At 36.6% G+C, this 16,280-nt stretch overlaps 1 protein-coding gene across 14 annotated transcripts in view; it reads right to left on the bottom strand.

Annotated features, from left to right (window-relative positions):
• The window catches only part of MSRB3 (methionine sulfoxide reductase B3), a 259,546-nt gene that overhangs the window by 58,245 nt on the left and 185,021 nt on the right, over positions 1-16,280 (bottom strand). For 13 of the 14 annotated variants that reach the window (XR_013155778.1, XR_013155777.1, XR_013155779.1 and 10 more), the window contains one exon: positions 2,544-2,641. Coding sequence is in view for 10 of the 14 variants with exons in the window: in XM_077111325.1 (XP_076967440.1) it covers positions 2,544-2,641 (98 nt within the window). In the remaining 4 variants the exon portion in view is untranslated. Of the gene's footprint in view, positions 1-2,543; positions 2,642-7,114; positions 7,666-16,280 lie in introns of those variants that run through there. The other variant, XR_013155776.1, reaches the window with a different exon arrangement.

Raw genomic sequence — 16,280 nt, 5'->3', positions numbered from 1 at the left:
GTAAGCTGTTACTGTACTTGTGTGATAGATGTTCCCTGCTCCATCCACATAGGAAAGAGGTTGGCAAATGTCTAATTCTTTCCGGCAGGAGCCCAAGACTTCCTACAGTTGGCACAGAACTTACTTCACAAAGCATATATTTTCATACTTCCCTTAGTGAAAAGGTAATTTCTCTTCCTTTTCCCTTTAAGTTTAAAGTGAAAGTGCCAAACACTTTCTAAATATGAGAAGTAAAAAGATGGTGGGAAAACAAGTAAAAAAGGAATAAGCCAGTGTTAGTTTCTCACACAATCGTTAGGAAAGGATCCAAAGAACTGTAACAGTAAACAGGGCATTTAACCAAAGGACCAAGAGCATTACTTGGTTTAGTTTGACATCTTTTATGAATGTTGCCTAATTTTGGCATAGTTTGTCATTCTCATTTTTCTTTGGTCACTGTAGGGCTCCCTCAAAAATGGTCTTTTCTGGACTACTACTGATGTTATCTCTATGGCTGGTGACAGAGAAAGAAGGTTTATTCTAGCTGTGAATTATAAGAATTGGTCACAAAGAAATCAGAGTAGGGTCTTAGGGAAAGTTAATATATTTACCTCATTTTTCTGTGCCTTTTTAATTTGACTTTCATAGGATTAAATGTTTGAAAGTAAGTTCTTAGCAGAAAGGAGAGTAGAAGGCATATAATACCCTTTAAGATAACTTAAACACATACACACATAAAAACTGTTAGCCTTAAAAGAGGTTTCTAACATTGTACCTGAGTTACAAATTTCTATGTAGCATCCTACCCACAGTTACCTTTTTGTCAAATATTTTTGATTCCTGAGTAGATAAGCTCAATTTCTTTCTGTGGCAGTTATAAAAACATCAATTTAAATCAATTGAATACAAAACTGAATTGCATTATACTAAATGCTGAGGGATCATGGAATTTATTTTTTCATTTTAATGTGACTCTTTATGATGTAGCTATCTATCTATCTATCTGTCTGTCTGTCTGTCTGTCTGTCTGTCTGTCTGTCTACTTATCTATCTACCTACCTACCTACCTATACCATGAAAAGCTCTGGAGCTTGAATTCAAATCTCAGCTCTGCCACTAGTAACCTACATAAACTTACAAAAGTTAATTGATCTTTTTATGCCTCAGTTTCCTCAAATAAAATGAAGGAGAATAATAGCATCTACCTTACAAATTATTATGAGCATCAACGAAAGGAGCTTTTAGAAAATGCTGATGCTTAGGCCACACCCCAGACCAATGAAATTAGAACTTCTGGGGTGAGGCCTATCATCAAAAAATTCTATCATCATGCCCAGACACTCATTTCTGAGAAACAAGAATGGCCTGAAAAGATGATTTAGATAAAACATGAATTTTGCTTTTCAAGGCTGAGAATAGTCCTTATACTTGGAAGACAATAAACTTACCAGCCTTATTTTAAAAAAAAGGAAAAAGAGATTCATTAAGACTGACGGTTAGGTTCAAACCAATCTCCCTCCCTATTTGGAAGGAAATATGCCACCTACTCCCTAACAATCTTGTGGCTGATAAAGGGTGTTTAAAAAAACAGATCAAGGACTAGGGGAAGAATGCAAAGGGAGGACAATGTGGCAATTACTTTGCTATTATATCTGCCTGATTTTGATCTTTACCTCTGATTGGTGTAACAGACATCCCCCAACGAAATACTCTGTAGTATCAGTGAATTTCAAGTCACAATACTCAGACTTTACATTTCACTTATTTAAAGTGGATTAGAAGAACTGGTTTACCTATTAGAGAATGTGTAGTTGTTCTTATTCTGTGTACAAGGTTCTGGCCATGTCTCTGGTTTTCAGTACAAAATAGCCACAGATTCAAGTCTCTTGATTGAGACTTGCCTCCTCAACGCATGCTCATTTTCTCCCTTAAAGCCAGCACTAATTTAATTACAGCAGACTGGATTGAACTAATTGGAACACCCTTGGAAATAAGGAGAGGTCTATATTCACTAGGAGATGTAGAGAAGGAATTACCTTATTTATCACATATTCCCACTTTATCTTCATAGAGCCTACCTCTGCACTTCTCCTTCTAACATCCTCTCTTTCCTTCTGCACACCCACCCAAGGAAAGCTGTTTCTAGGGTCTTCATTAGCTGTGTTTTGATCACTGTGGTTAGAGGCATTATGATGGAACCGTGGATGCCCAGGACTGCAGGGAGGGGGAATTATCGAAACATCAGGTTATCTGGGGCCACAAACAAAATCTTCACAGGCCCCCAAGAATAATCCATTCCCCACTGTACTGAATCAGCTGAAGATGCTTTTTCCTATCAATTTTGTTTAATGGTACTAAAGCCAGTGACTGAATTTAATTGGATTTAATAAACACTTAAAAAGACTGAAATGTCATTAGGACTTTATATGGACTTCAGTATATTTGTCCCTCTTGTGGAACGATCACTTGGCCTTAGTTGCGGTACTCAGCAAAACCAGGAGTCTTGAAAGTGTTTGCAGTTCAGGGTAAGCAATGTGTTGAGTTCTCAGGAGGGTTTAACTAACCTGTGAGCAGCTTGTTTCCACCCTGTGCATCCCATAGGAAAAGTCATCTGTGAGTGTGATTGCCTCCGAAATGATGACATCGTAGAATGAAGGCCAACCTTGGGCAGAGCAGCCACAAGAACCAAAACAGAAAGGAGAGATACACAGTCTTGGGTTAGAATGCGACTTTAAAAAAAATACTAAGCAAAAATGGAAATCCTTAATATACGACTCATGCTTAACTTTTTCAACCTGGTTAAAAAAAAAAAGTCAGCGCTGAACAACAGTGTATTTCGCAAAGGTGCAATTATTTTTAAGAATAACCTTTTCCTCAGATTCATAAAATACACATTAAAGTTTTCTGTTTCAGGAGACATCATTAGACCTTCCAATGGTTTTCTAGAACATATCTGAACTTAAAAATCTCTTTCTCAGCACGCTTTCTCTTGTCTTGAGAGCCACTGGGCATGGCCCTAAAACACTCTGGAGTCTTCCAGTATGATTTTTTCTAAAACACAATCCATTTTTGGCTGTTAACTTTTTAACAGTCCCTTACCTCTTGAGGAAGCCTGAATTTTCAGTACATAATTTGGACAGTTAATCACTGTACTAAAGCATAAAAAATGAATCTCCTATTTTCTTCATCTCAGTCTAATTTCCCTGGACAGGTGGTTAGTCTGGAAGGCACAGTTTCTATTTATTTATTTATTTTTAAAGCAGAAAGGGATTTAATTCAGAGTATAGGATGCTTACAAAATAATTGCAATGATGGGAGCACGAGGATCAGGTTTTGGCTGGCCCTCCAGGAATGACTCTTAGAATGACACCACAGAGCTTCTGGACAGCCAAAGGAGCTTCCAACTCTACTTCAATCAGGAAGGTGTAGAATTAGAATTAGACTCCACTGGGACTGGTGACTACTAGAGCATGCTGCTTTAGCTGTGACACAAGGGCCAGGAAGTCACTTATGCTCTTGCCAACTGCCTTTTTTTTTTAAAAGACCATATTTATCTATTTATTTTAACTTAATTTATTGTATAATACAAAGCAAAGAAAGAAAAAGCAATAGTTTAAAAAGCACTCTTCAACAAGTAGTTACAGGACAGATCCCAGAGTTTGTCATGGGCTACCATACCATCATCTCAGATTTTTCTTTCTAGCTGCTCCAGAAACATTGGAGGCTAGAAGTGATAACTTTTTTTATCATCACAATCGACTTTTTGTGTCTCTGTGTGTGAAAACTAACATATACACAAAAAAGCAATACATTTCAAAGCACAGCACAACAATTAGTTATAGAACAGACTTCAGAGTTTGGCATGGGCCACAATTCCCGAATTCTAGGCCTTTACTTCTAGCTGTTCCAAGACAAACGGGAGACCAAAAGAAACACCAACACAATGATTCAGCAATCACACTAATTTGCTAAACCCTACCTTCTCTGTATAACTCCACCACCACCTTTGATCCTTCTCCCACTCTCTAGGGATATTTGGGTTATGCCCACTCTAACCCTCTCATGTTGGAAGGGCTCTCAACAATAAGGGTTAGGGAGATGGAACAAGCTGATATTCTGGAAAGGCTGGTCCCTCTGCATCCCAGGACCTATGTGGTCCAGGGACCCATTTGGAGGCTGCAGGCCTCTGGTAAATTACCCCAGTGCACGGAACCCTTGCAGAGTCCTATATATTGCCCTATATAGGTGTTCTTCAGGATTGGCTGATGGCCCTGGTTGGGAGCAGTTAAGTTCTTGATGTTTGTTCTTTTTTATTTTTTAATATAGTATTTAGGGCAATAAATATCCCTCTCAGCACAGCCTCTTCTGCATCCCATAAGTTCTGATATATTGTATTCTCATTTTCATTTGTCTCCAGATAGCTATTGATTTCTCTAGGCATTTCTTCTTAGACCCACTGCTTGTTTAAGAGTGTGTTCTTTAATCTCTCTATATTTGTAAAAGTTCTCATTTTTTGGTGGTTATTGATATCAAGCTTCATTCCCTTGTGATCAAAGAAGGTGCTTTGAATAATTTTTCAATGTTTTTAAATTTAAAAAGACCTGCTTTGTGCCCCAGAATATGATCTGTCCTGGAGAACATTCCATGAGCACTAGAGAAGAATGTATATCCTGGTGTTTTGGGGTATAACAACCTATATATGTCTGTTAGGTCTAATTCATATATCAAGTTGTTTAACTTCTCTATTTCCTTGTTGATCTCCTGTCTGGTTGTTCTACCTATAGAGGAGAGTGGTGTATTGAAGTCTCCTACTATTATTGTTGAAACATCTATCACTTCCTTCAGTTTTACCAATGTCTGTCTCATGTACTTTGGAGCTCCTTGATTGGGAGTATAAACATTTATGATTGTTATTTCTTCTTGGTGAATTGTCCCTTTTATTAATATATAGTGTCCTTCTTTGCCTCTTATGATGTCTTTACACTTAAAGTCTACTCTGTCTGATAGTAGTATAGCTACTCCCGCTTTCTTTTGGTTACAACTTGCGTGGAACATCTTTTTCCATTCTTTTACTTTCAATCTATTTTTATCCTTATGTCTGAAATCAGTCTGTTGTAAGCAGCATATAGTTGGATTATATTTCTTAATCTATTTTGCCAATCTGTATCTCTTGATTGGTAAATTTAGTCCATTGACATTCAAAGTTTTAACTGAAAAGGTATTTCTTGAATCCACCAACTTATCCTTTGGATTTTGTTTGTCAGATCTATATATTCTATTACCTCTTTTTATTCTTTAAGTTACCCTTACTGGTATTCTTCAATTCTGTGCCCTCCTCTAGACCTCCCTGTCCTGTCTTTTTTTTCAACTGGCAGAATTCCCTTTAGTATTTCTTGAGGCCCGGTCTGTTGTTGACAAATTCTTTCAGGATTTTTTAATGAAAATTTTAATCTCTCCCTCATTTTGTAGGACAATTTGGCTGGAAGTCTTTCTCTTTCAGGAACTCAAATCTCTTCACCTCCATAGTGCCAGTTGAGTAGTCTGAACTCAGTCTTATGTAGTTTCCCCTGTATCTAGTAAACTGTTTTTCTCTTGTCACTTTCAGGATTTTCTGCTTCTCTTCAACATTTTGACAGACTGATTAATATGTGTCTTGGGGAAGGCCTATTTGGATTTATTCCATTTGAAGTTCATTGGGCTTCTTTAATCTGCGTATTTATGTCCTTTATAAGGGTTGGGAAGTTTCCCCCCATTATATTTTCAACTAACCTTCCTAGCCCTTTACTCTTTTCTGCTGCTTCTGGGACACCAATAATTCTTACATTTGTGTGCTTTGTTTTGTCCATTCTTTCCCTGAGATCCAATTCAAATTTTTCCATCTTTTTTGTCATTTGCATTTTTGAATATTTGGAATCAGTTGTACTGTCCTCTAGTTCACTTATTCTTTCTTCTGCCTCTTCAAACCTGCTGTTGTGTCTCTAGCACATTTTTGATTTGGTCTATAGCATCTTTATTCTCTGTAGATCTGCTATTTTTATATTTATTCCCACAAATTCCTTTTTATGCTCTTCTAGTGTCTTCTTGATCTCCTTTATGTCATTAGCCATCCCGCTTATTTTATCTAGTAGAGTTACATGAACATCTTTGATTAGTTGTTCCAAAGTCTGTGTTTCCTCCAGTGTTTTAATTTGTTCATTAGGCTGGGCTATATCTGTCTTCATCTTGATGTGCTTAGTGATTTTCTGATGTCTTTGTGGCATGTAAATATCTTGATTGGTTTACTTTGTAAATTGATTTCCTTCAGTAGTCTAAAGCTTTGTATTTGTGGGATGGACGTGGAGCAGGATGCAGGTGGGGTGGGGCACAACCATGCAGTGATGAATTGCAGTGCAGGTATAGGCACAGGTTGGGGACACTATGCTGGTGCCTTTGAGCAGGGGTGCGGCTTGTGGAGTTTAGAGGTGCAGGGTCATGGGTATGTAGTGCAGCTCAGGCAGACTAAATTTAGACTGCAGGACCAGGGTGCAGCACAGGCGGCACAGAGGTAGAGGGTTCCTAGTTCTGGTCTTCCCATCTGTGTACTCCTGAGGGCTCCAGGCTTCCGTTTGAAAAGGAGTGCGTTAGGCTGTTTGCACCGGTTGGATGGTCTCTGGTTCTCTGCGTTTCAATTCTTCAGCTTTTCTAATCAGGGCCTCCCTATGTCGTGTAGAAGACTTTCTGGGTCATTTATACCCTTGAATCGCCATCTCATTCGCCTTCCCATCCCTTCTCTAGCTGTTTCTTTGAGCAGGGGTGAACTTTACCTACCCTATTCCACCATATTCCTGGAACCCTGGGTCCAGCCCTTTTGCAGTATTTTGTGCTGTCTGACTCAAAAACCTTGCTTTAAATTTTTTTTCCATCAGCCCTGCATCCACTCTGCCAGGGCAAGAACTCCTAGTACCTTTAATGATTACTTCAGGTTTCTCTGTGCTGGGGGTCTATTTTCAGGAGTCAGAATTTGTTAATTCTGCAAATGGAGCTTGATTGAGCTAAGCCCTTGCTGATAGTAAAGTCTGTTTCCTTATTCCTTGGGGAACCAGTCTGCCACACCCATGTGGGAGGGGTGCCAGCCTCTGTGTCTTGGGGGACTTACAGTTCTGTGTGGGGTCTCATCTGGTCCAGCTTGTCTAGACTGGTGTACACTTTGTGTCTGGGTGCTGATGTAGGCCCCGAGTTGTTCTGTACTGTTCCTGACTATTTACTAGTTGCTCTGGAGGACGAACTAAATTCCACATCTCACTAAGACGCCATCTTTCACAACTCCATAGCTTCTATTTTACGGGCAAGAAGTATGCTCACTTCATAGGTGAAATTCATAGAGCAGCATTTTTTAGATGTCTCTAAGATGCATCTTCCCTCAAATATCTTCTTTTTTCAATTTTCATTTATTCCAATAATCTTTAACTATACGCACAATTTTAAGGAACTCAATGATAAATGGACCATAAGATTGTACAAACAGTTATGAGTGTATAGTCCAGCTTTTATATCCAGTACTTATGGGCATGTTTTTACATATTTGCCAGAAAATATCTCTGGAATCACTGAACTGAAGCTTAGTACTCCTGAAATGATGAAAGAGATGTGTGATGTTGCTGAATTGCCAGTCCATTTTTTTTTCTTTTTCAGAAGCCAAATTTTTTCCTGCAATAAGGAGGATGCCCATTAAAATCACAGTGCTTTGTGTTAATACACCTATTCAAAGAAAGCAAAATGCAAACTTCAACAATATGAAATCTAATTTCAAACAAAATAAATTAAGTTGGGTCAAATCTGTATAAGAAACTCCTCCAAACTACCACCATTCCCCATGAGACAACAACACAACTTTCATAGTCAGTGCTAGATTTAACACCAGGAGTTTAAAGCATTTTCCAATTCCTTGATTTGAGCTCAAGATTGCTACAGATCACCAGGTGAACAAACGTTAACCTTTTTTACTATAAGATATTTCATAAAAACTAATTACGCCAAGACATACCAATATTCCTAAGAAAACTTGTTTCTCCCTATTTTCTAAATTCTAAAAATAACTTGAATATATTCTATGCTATAGATTTGGTTTATAATGATTTTCTTTGTTCAATGACAGAAGTGACAATTGCTGTGATGAGAGGTGTAATGGTGATGTTTGAGAACACTTAAAAATAAAGTCATTAACCTACAAAAAGAAAGCAAACATTCTGAGCTTTCTTTTTAACTTCCCATGGCATAACACATTTAATTGTAATTTAAGGCAACTGATATTATGAGGAGACATATTTGATTCAGTAGTAAAGAGGTAAATACATTTAGGAATTATTGTTTTTAACTTATCTAATGCTACCTAGTCCTCCCTCCTCCCCAACATTTTTCTATTTGTAGAATCCAAAATAGCTATGGAGAAAAAAAAAAAGTCCTATATTTTTTTCCTGTATGCTACATCTGCATCTTCTATGTACTTATCTTGTTTTACTTATCCCACTGGTTCCTGGAGCTTCCTATCCCAACATTTTCCCACAATTCTCCTTGAAAATCCTACTTTTCAAACTATATTTGCGATTTATTTGTTTTCATGCTTTTATTCCCTGACTCAATGGTGAGCACCAAGAAGTCAAACCTATTGATCTGGGTATTCTCACTGTATACCATGGTGTCCAGCACAAAATCACAGCTCCAGTGTTAACTAAACTGATTTCAGATTAGCTTTGAACAAGCAAGTGGGATGGACAATTACAGAATATCATGAAGACCTGCAGAAGAGAGATGGAATACAATCATATACTTTTTTTTTAACAGATTATATCAAGAAATATCAAGGCTAGCTTTTCACTGCATTATCCAACTTGGCTCAATCATCATTATTAAACTTCTCTATGCAATTGGAGAAACAGCCTTATTATTTCTTTAGAATGGTAGAAACATGAAGATTATCTATGTCACCTCACTTTATAGGTTTTTTTGGGGGGGAGGGGCAGAATGATAAGTTGTCAAGGTCACACAGATAGTAAGTGTCCAAGTTAAACTAGAATCTGGGTATTTTTACTTCAGTCTAGGACTCTCTTCTTATGTTCCACTTTATTATTTAATAAAAGGCTGCATTGGCATTCATTTGAATACTCTAGTTGGAGGAGGTTGCAGGTCTTAAGAAATATGTTCACTGCCATGTCTGGATTAGTTGATAGTTGCACTATTGCACTTGGGGCCTCTAGGTGGAAGCAGGTAACGACTATATTTTAAATAATGCTGATTCTCTCACCTTCTAATGACCAAGTCATTCAAAGGAAAAGTTCAAGAGCAATGATGAAAATGATGGAATCTGGGACACATGTAATTTTTATCCATTTATTAAAACTACAACAAAGACTTAGAAACTCACCCCAAGGCAATAATATTAATAAAAACTGTTAATTATATTTGGGATTTCTTAATACTTATATATTTTTTCTAATAATTGTAAATCATTTTGCATACTACACATTTCTTTTTTGGGGGAAGGACTGCTTTTGGAATGAGCTGTTAATCCATATAGTTATACATTTTGTCTCCATGAATTAAATATTTATAGAATTACTCAGAATAATAAACTCAAGGATAGAATAGGGTGATGTGGGGGGAAATGTAATATAAGTTCTCAAATCATTTCAATGTGTTCTGACACTTAAGAGCTTATTTATTGTTTACCTGGGCATTATTTAAACATTTGAAGAGATCATTTTTTTAAAGGCATTTCAAAATTATCCTAAAGTTTATAATATGCCTTGCATTGCAGAAGAATATCAGATTATTAGATACTAAGATATTAGACTGTTTCCCAAATCTTAGATTAGTGGGGATCAACAAGAGAAACCATGTTGAAGCATATAACCCCCTGTGATGGAACACATATCAGAAGAGAATCATGGCCAACTTCACCAATAAGGTAAAAAAGGAGAATGCTGAATTCCTTTGCTAGGTCATTCAGAAAAAAAAAAAAATGAAGCTCTATGGAGAGAGAATCCATCAGAAAGTAAGTCCTTAATGACATTCAAACTAACAAGGACCTTCACCCAAGAATAAATTGTCTTATGGCCGAGAAGCCACAGTGATGACAGCACTTTGAAAGCAGAATTCCCTCATCATGTGAAAGTATTTAAAGGAGGACCTTTTCACTGCTGTAAAAATCCTCAAAGGAAAGCTTGCTCCCACTCCTAATAGTAAGGAAAGTGCTTCAAAGGGTGATAGGCAAAGACTGAAACAATCTGTGACTTGTTGAGAAAATTATCTTGAGCAAAAGGGGAGGGGGGAACGTGTTTATGTCAGTTTTGACATTAAAAAAGATCATCTATCCTCCTTTCTCAAGGATTTTCCTTTTGGTCTTCTCATCTAACAAAACGTTATTTGTTTTGGATGCATTCCATGTATTTTTTGAAAGAAAAGTCATGTGAAAACCTGAATAAATAGTGTTGGCTCACCCCACCCCCAATATATACATCCCTTTGTTTCTATTTGATGAGGCTGGATCTGGGCCTATTATTTCATTTCAAAGAATATATAGTATATTTTTAGATATTAGCCTATTATTACCAAGAATATCTTAGGTTTAATATATAGGTCTTCCCTCAAAGAACTCCCATCTCCACAGAGCAAATAAGAAATACAGGTACTCCAAGTAGTAATATGGCAGTTCTGCTTTAATTTTACTTAACCCTGAGGCCAAATTAATGATCAGACATAATACTTCTGGTATAATGTGAAGCAAATTTAAGGTAGCTCATCTACATCTCCAGCATATGGGCAACTGATCCAGATTAATAATAGTAGCTCCTCAGTACTTTCTGCCATCTATAGTAGAATGGATTTTTTATATTTCAGTACAAGGGATTCCAACCCCTGCACAATGTAGCTTAATAAAAAGCTGCTCAGAGTCCCCTTGAACCTATAAATGAATAGTGATGTGGCTCTCCACAAGCAATTTTCTGGTGACAAATTTTAAATATTTCATTTCAATTGACTTCTGTGAAAGACCTTCTCAGCTCTCTATCTCAATCTCTTCCTTCCTCCTTTCAAAAATCTTTGAAACAAGTTGGTAAATTAGCAACAGATTAAAAACAAACTGAAGTCAATTCCGTCTGTACCATATCTAGAAAATATGGCCCTAATTCCCCTATCTCTTGATTTAACAAGGATTTCTATATAGCTTTCACTTCCCCTATATCCTCCCCATCCATCCCAACCTTAAATTAAAATGAGAAATCTTGGTAAGTTAGTTATGTGAACCATTTCAAGTTCTCAATAGTCACATGTGGTTAGTGGCTACCATATTGGACAGCACAAACAGGTATATAGAACATTTCCACCATCATTTTGCAGACACAGAACATTTCCACCATTGGACAGCACTGATTTAGTCACTATGAGTTGATTCATTTTTGTGAAAGATGAAGATTTAGCACACATACAGTAACCTCCCTTCTCTTCCCCTATCCAATTTTTGATGGTTGTATTTAGTTCTTTAAAAACCTCATTTAGTAATGTCTGCTTCTTGAACTAGAATATAAATTCAATAAGGGCAGGGAGTTTGCTTTGTTCACCACTGTACTGCTGACCACTTAAAACAGTACCTATTACATAAAAGGTACTACCAAAAAAAAAAAAAAGCCATATGAAGACTGAATTAATGCATGGATATCCTACAGTTTAGTATAGTTTGACTACCTGCCCTATAAATCAGCTTCAGCATCCTGAAACTCCTCACCTACCCTTCCCTCACTGCAATGCTCAACCATAATGAAATCTTCTGTGACTTTCAATAGATTGATTCTAAGAGTTGAAAATAAAGTGTTTGTGTTACTATGGTGATATACATGTGCTTTCTGCAAAGCTATGGAGTGTTAGGATTATATTTCATTCTCCAAGGGCCCAATTGTCATAATCCCATGCTGCCTAAAGTCAAATAGGTTTTCCTTTCTAAATATTGCATCATTTGTTAAAAGGCATGCCACATTTTCTTTCATCTTTTATTTGGACCATGACTTTATTATATAATTGTACAATTTTTTCCTGTAATTAACATTTTCAATTTTTGAATTTTGAATTATAAATATTTCAAGTATATACAAAAGTATAGAGAGTAATATAATAGTATCCATGATTTAACAGATACTAACATTTTATCCATATATGCTTCAGATATCTTGGTGTCTGGGTGTCCTTGTCTTTTCAGCATCATTTTCTTATTTTACAAATAAAATTTCATACCAAATATCTCTGAGGATATTAACTAGAGGGTTGCTTTTATTTTGGTTTTACTGTTATCCTCCCAAATAGTTCTTCTTCCTCTTGTGCAATTATTCCATTATCATGGTTTTTATATTTCATGCTCTTGGTTTTCCTATTAAGAATGGAGACCTGGCTGAGGTGGACCAGGTATAGAATGGGTTGGTTTCCTACCAGGTCTTACCTTTGAATGAAATATCTGGGTGGGAGCTCTGTAAAAACTGTTGAGGTTTGCTGACTGACAAGAATTTGTCCTGGGGTTCCCCAAACACCTGAATGGGCCATGGGTTACTCACATTATTAGGTATCAACACCTCAATAGCATCCCCAATTCTCCTACAAAGGCTGTTTAGTATCTTAAAGGGGCAGTCTTCCTGTTTATTTTTGTTGTTGTTGTTTTTGTCCCTCTCACTGGCTGTAGGTAATTGATGATTTGTCATTCTAAGTACAAAGGTGAGGAAGATGTAAAACTGGCCTCGATGTTCTTTAGCCTTTCAATTAAAGACCTTGTTATCAGTCCCCCATTTTGCTCTTGTCAATTAATTCTGAGCTCTGAGCCTCTTTGTAATTCTGTTGGGCATCTTTACAACAACTTTTGTATATATTTTTCTTTCCAGCTTCCTTTAATTGGCCATATACATTAATACATTTCCGCGCATTTGTTCTGGAAAAGTTGGTTAAAATTTTTGTCTACTCAAGATCCCCTCCCACGTTGGCAAACTTGTTTCTGTAAAGGCCTAGGTAATAAATATTTTAGGCTATGTGGGCCAAGAGGCACATCAAACGACTGTTCTTGCTAAAAGACCAATTGTCTTTTATACATTTTAAATTCAAAAAGGCAAAAACCTTTCTTAGCACACATACACTAACCTCCCTTCTCTTCCTCTATCCAATTTTTGATGGTTATATTATCTTTAGTTCTTTAAAAACCTCTTTAATAATGTTCATTCTTCATATGGCTTTTTTTTTTTTGTAGTTCCTTTTATGTAATAGGTACTGTTTTAAGTGGTTAGCAATACAGTGGTGAACAAAGTAGACAAACTCCCTGCCTTTACTGAATTTATTCAATAAAGTTAAAGACAAATCATGCACTGGGCTGGATGTGGTCTGTGAGCATAGTTTGCTGATCCCTGTTCTAGACTACATTGTCTTTATTCTCTTTCTGGTCCCACTTATGCTTCCAGTATCTTCTCACTATAAGGTACAATTAAATGTATATTATTCATCACAGAGAATATGGAATTGGGAGAAAGCATTTTCATTCCCAATTGGTTGGCAATAAAATTTGTTGATCTTAAAAAAAAAATGCCCCCCACATGTCAATTCTCTTTGCAATTATGGGTTTCTCCTCCTCCTTCTCCTGTTTTTTCTTACTCTCGTTTTAAAAGGGTGTTTTGGGAGAGATGGAAATACAACACGTACTCTCAATCTATCACTTTGGACCAGAAGCCAAGATTTCTATTTTGTAAACTGCAGATTTTAATCTCTTGATCTAATATTTTATGTGAAAAAGCAACAGATTTGAGGCATCATAATTTTTCTACTAACACAATTACATTATTTTTGTACCCTATGAATATAAATACAAAAGTCACTGTAAAGTTTAGCAGCTTTAACTGGGATCAGATATCACTCTGGCTATAAGTGATTATGGGATTTTTAGAGACTAACATTTACTGTTATGACATTTGCAATGTCATCTGAGTTAGAATCAAGGCAGTTCAGAATAGTCTTCTTCCTGCCTGGTTCAGTGGAAAGAAATTTCTTAGGATACTTTTAAATCTATATTTGAACTGTCTGACATGGCTTGAGAATTTAATGTATTTCTGCCCTCCTGACATTGCAGATATAAAGACAAATATCCCTCTATATGATGATGACATAATTTCATTACTGCAAATAAGTAATAGTCTCAAGAGGCAAACTATTCTCATCAGAAAAAAGGTCATTGTCACAAAAGGAAAATCACTGGCAGGCAAACATTCCCCCATGCTTCATTCAGCTTCATTAAGCAGTACCTGAAATTAAAATTATACTTAAAATACTTATCTTGAAAAGCAAGGAGTTCAGAATAAATACAAAAATTAACATAGATCTATATACTCTAAAAATTCATGAAGATGACTCATGCTAATAAAATTTAAATGCAACTTACTATTCCAGCATTAATTTTAGTTTAGTTACTGGTTGTTGGGGATTGAATCATGTTCCCCACAAAAAAACATGTTCAAATCTTAATCCATGCTCCTGTGGGTGTGAATCCACTTTTTAAATAGGATCTTTTGATGATTTAGTAATTAAGAGGTAGCCAAATGAATCAGGGTGGATCTTAACCTATATGACTGGAGGCCATATAAAGAGAAGAAATTCAGGAGAAGTTAGTCAGAGAAAGCTACAGGAAGATGCCAGAAGTCAGAAGAAACCAGAAGAACAGACACAAGGATGGACAGATTGCCATGTGGTTGGAGACTAAATACAAGCCAACCAAGCCCCCAAATTGTGGAAAGTCAGCACCAGGATGTAAAAGACTTCAGGGAGAAAGCACGGCCTTGCTGGTAGCTTGATTTTGGACTTTCAGCCTCTGAAACGATGAGACAATAAATTCCTATTGTTAAGCCAGGCAGCACATGGTATTTATCATGGCAGCTCTGGCAAACTAAGACACTGGTTATTTTGCTTGTTTATCTTTTTATTAAGTAACCCATTTTCAATGGCACAAAATGGCATGATAATTGAGGGCCACCTGCAGGCTTTAAAGCAAACTAGTGACATTATCAGGTTTATGTTTTAGGAATATGGCTCTAGAAACAGACTGGAGAATAAGAGGGAAAATGAAAACAGGTATATCAGATGGAAGATTATATTCTAGAACAGAAATTATAAGGTTCTAACATGAACACACTCACAATGGATTGGAGAGCAGAGAACAGATTTAGAGACATTAAGAAAACAGAACTCACTGGTTTGGTGACAGTGGCATATATGGGGGAGTGAAGAAGAAAGACAGGGTCGAATTATTACAAGCTTTCCAGTTTGTATGACTAGCTGGTTCATGATGCCATCAACTGGGACAAAGAATAGGAAAGTGAATGGACTTTGAGAGAAAAGAATACAATCAGTTTGCATGGAACAAACTGAGAGCCAGAAGGATACATGGGCTCAGAAGTGAACCCTGGCCTTAAGATTCAGATGTGAAATTGTCAGAGCATAAAAGATAATAAGATCATGGATGAGGATACACAGAAGTAGAATAAATGGGAGAGGAGAAGCAGACAGGTATTTAAAAGGTGAGCTGTGGAATAAGAATCAGTAAAGGACAATAAAAGAGAACACTTCTAGAAGTAGAAGGAGAACTAAAGAACCAGAGTCAGATCATAGAGAGAAAGCTGTTTGAGGCTAGAGGGCACACATAAGTGTCATAATCTACAGAAACTAACAATTAGGAAGTTTGGGGGACAACAGTATAAGTTGTTTCTGCAGTAACCACAGAAGCATATGTGATGTGGAGAGAGTGAACAAAGACTACTCCTTTACAAAACCTGGAAGGGAAGGAAAGTAACACTAGGTTGATATTTAGAAGAACGGAGTGATGTTTGTATTAAGATGGATGGATTCTCCCTACCCTCAATCTTGCCTTTCTCTATTTCTAAAGTTTAAGAAATGTTACAATATTACTTTTCTAATGGAATTTTTTATAATGATATGGTAAGAAAATATTTACATATGCTAAAACAATGTTAAGCATTACTCAAATGCTCCCTAAGGTAGTAAACAGAAGCTATATTTGAAGAATGACTGAAATAAAATTCTATCCCTACTATCTTTTTTTTTTTTTGGCATGGGCAGGCTCTGGGAATCGAACCCAGGTCTCCGGCATGGCAGGCAAGAATTCTGCCACTGAGTCACCATTGCACCGCCCCCTACTATGTTTTTAATTTTTAGTTTTTTTTTTTAAGTTGTAATTGTCTTAATATTTTTTGGACTACCAAGCTGAGAGTCATGAGCATAATGCTTTAACTGAC

The sequence above is a fragment of the Tamandua tetradactyla genome, chromosome 7, assembly GCF_023851605.1.
Source record: "Tamandua tetradactyla isolate mTamTet1 chromosome 7, mTamTet1.pri, whole genome shotgun sequence".
Classification (NCBI taxonomy): domain Eukaryota; kingdom Metazoa; phylum Chordata; class Mammalia; order Pilosa; family Myrmecophagidae; genus Tamandua; species Tamandua tetradactyla.
Note: the sequence above shows the minus strand (reverse complement) of the source record. Positions and strands in the feature narration are given on the sequence as shown.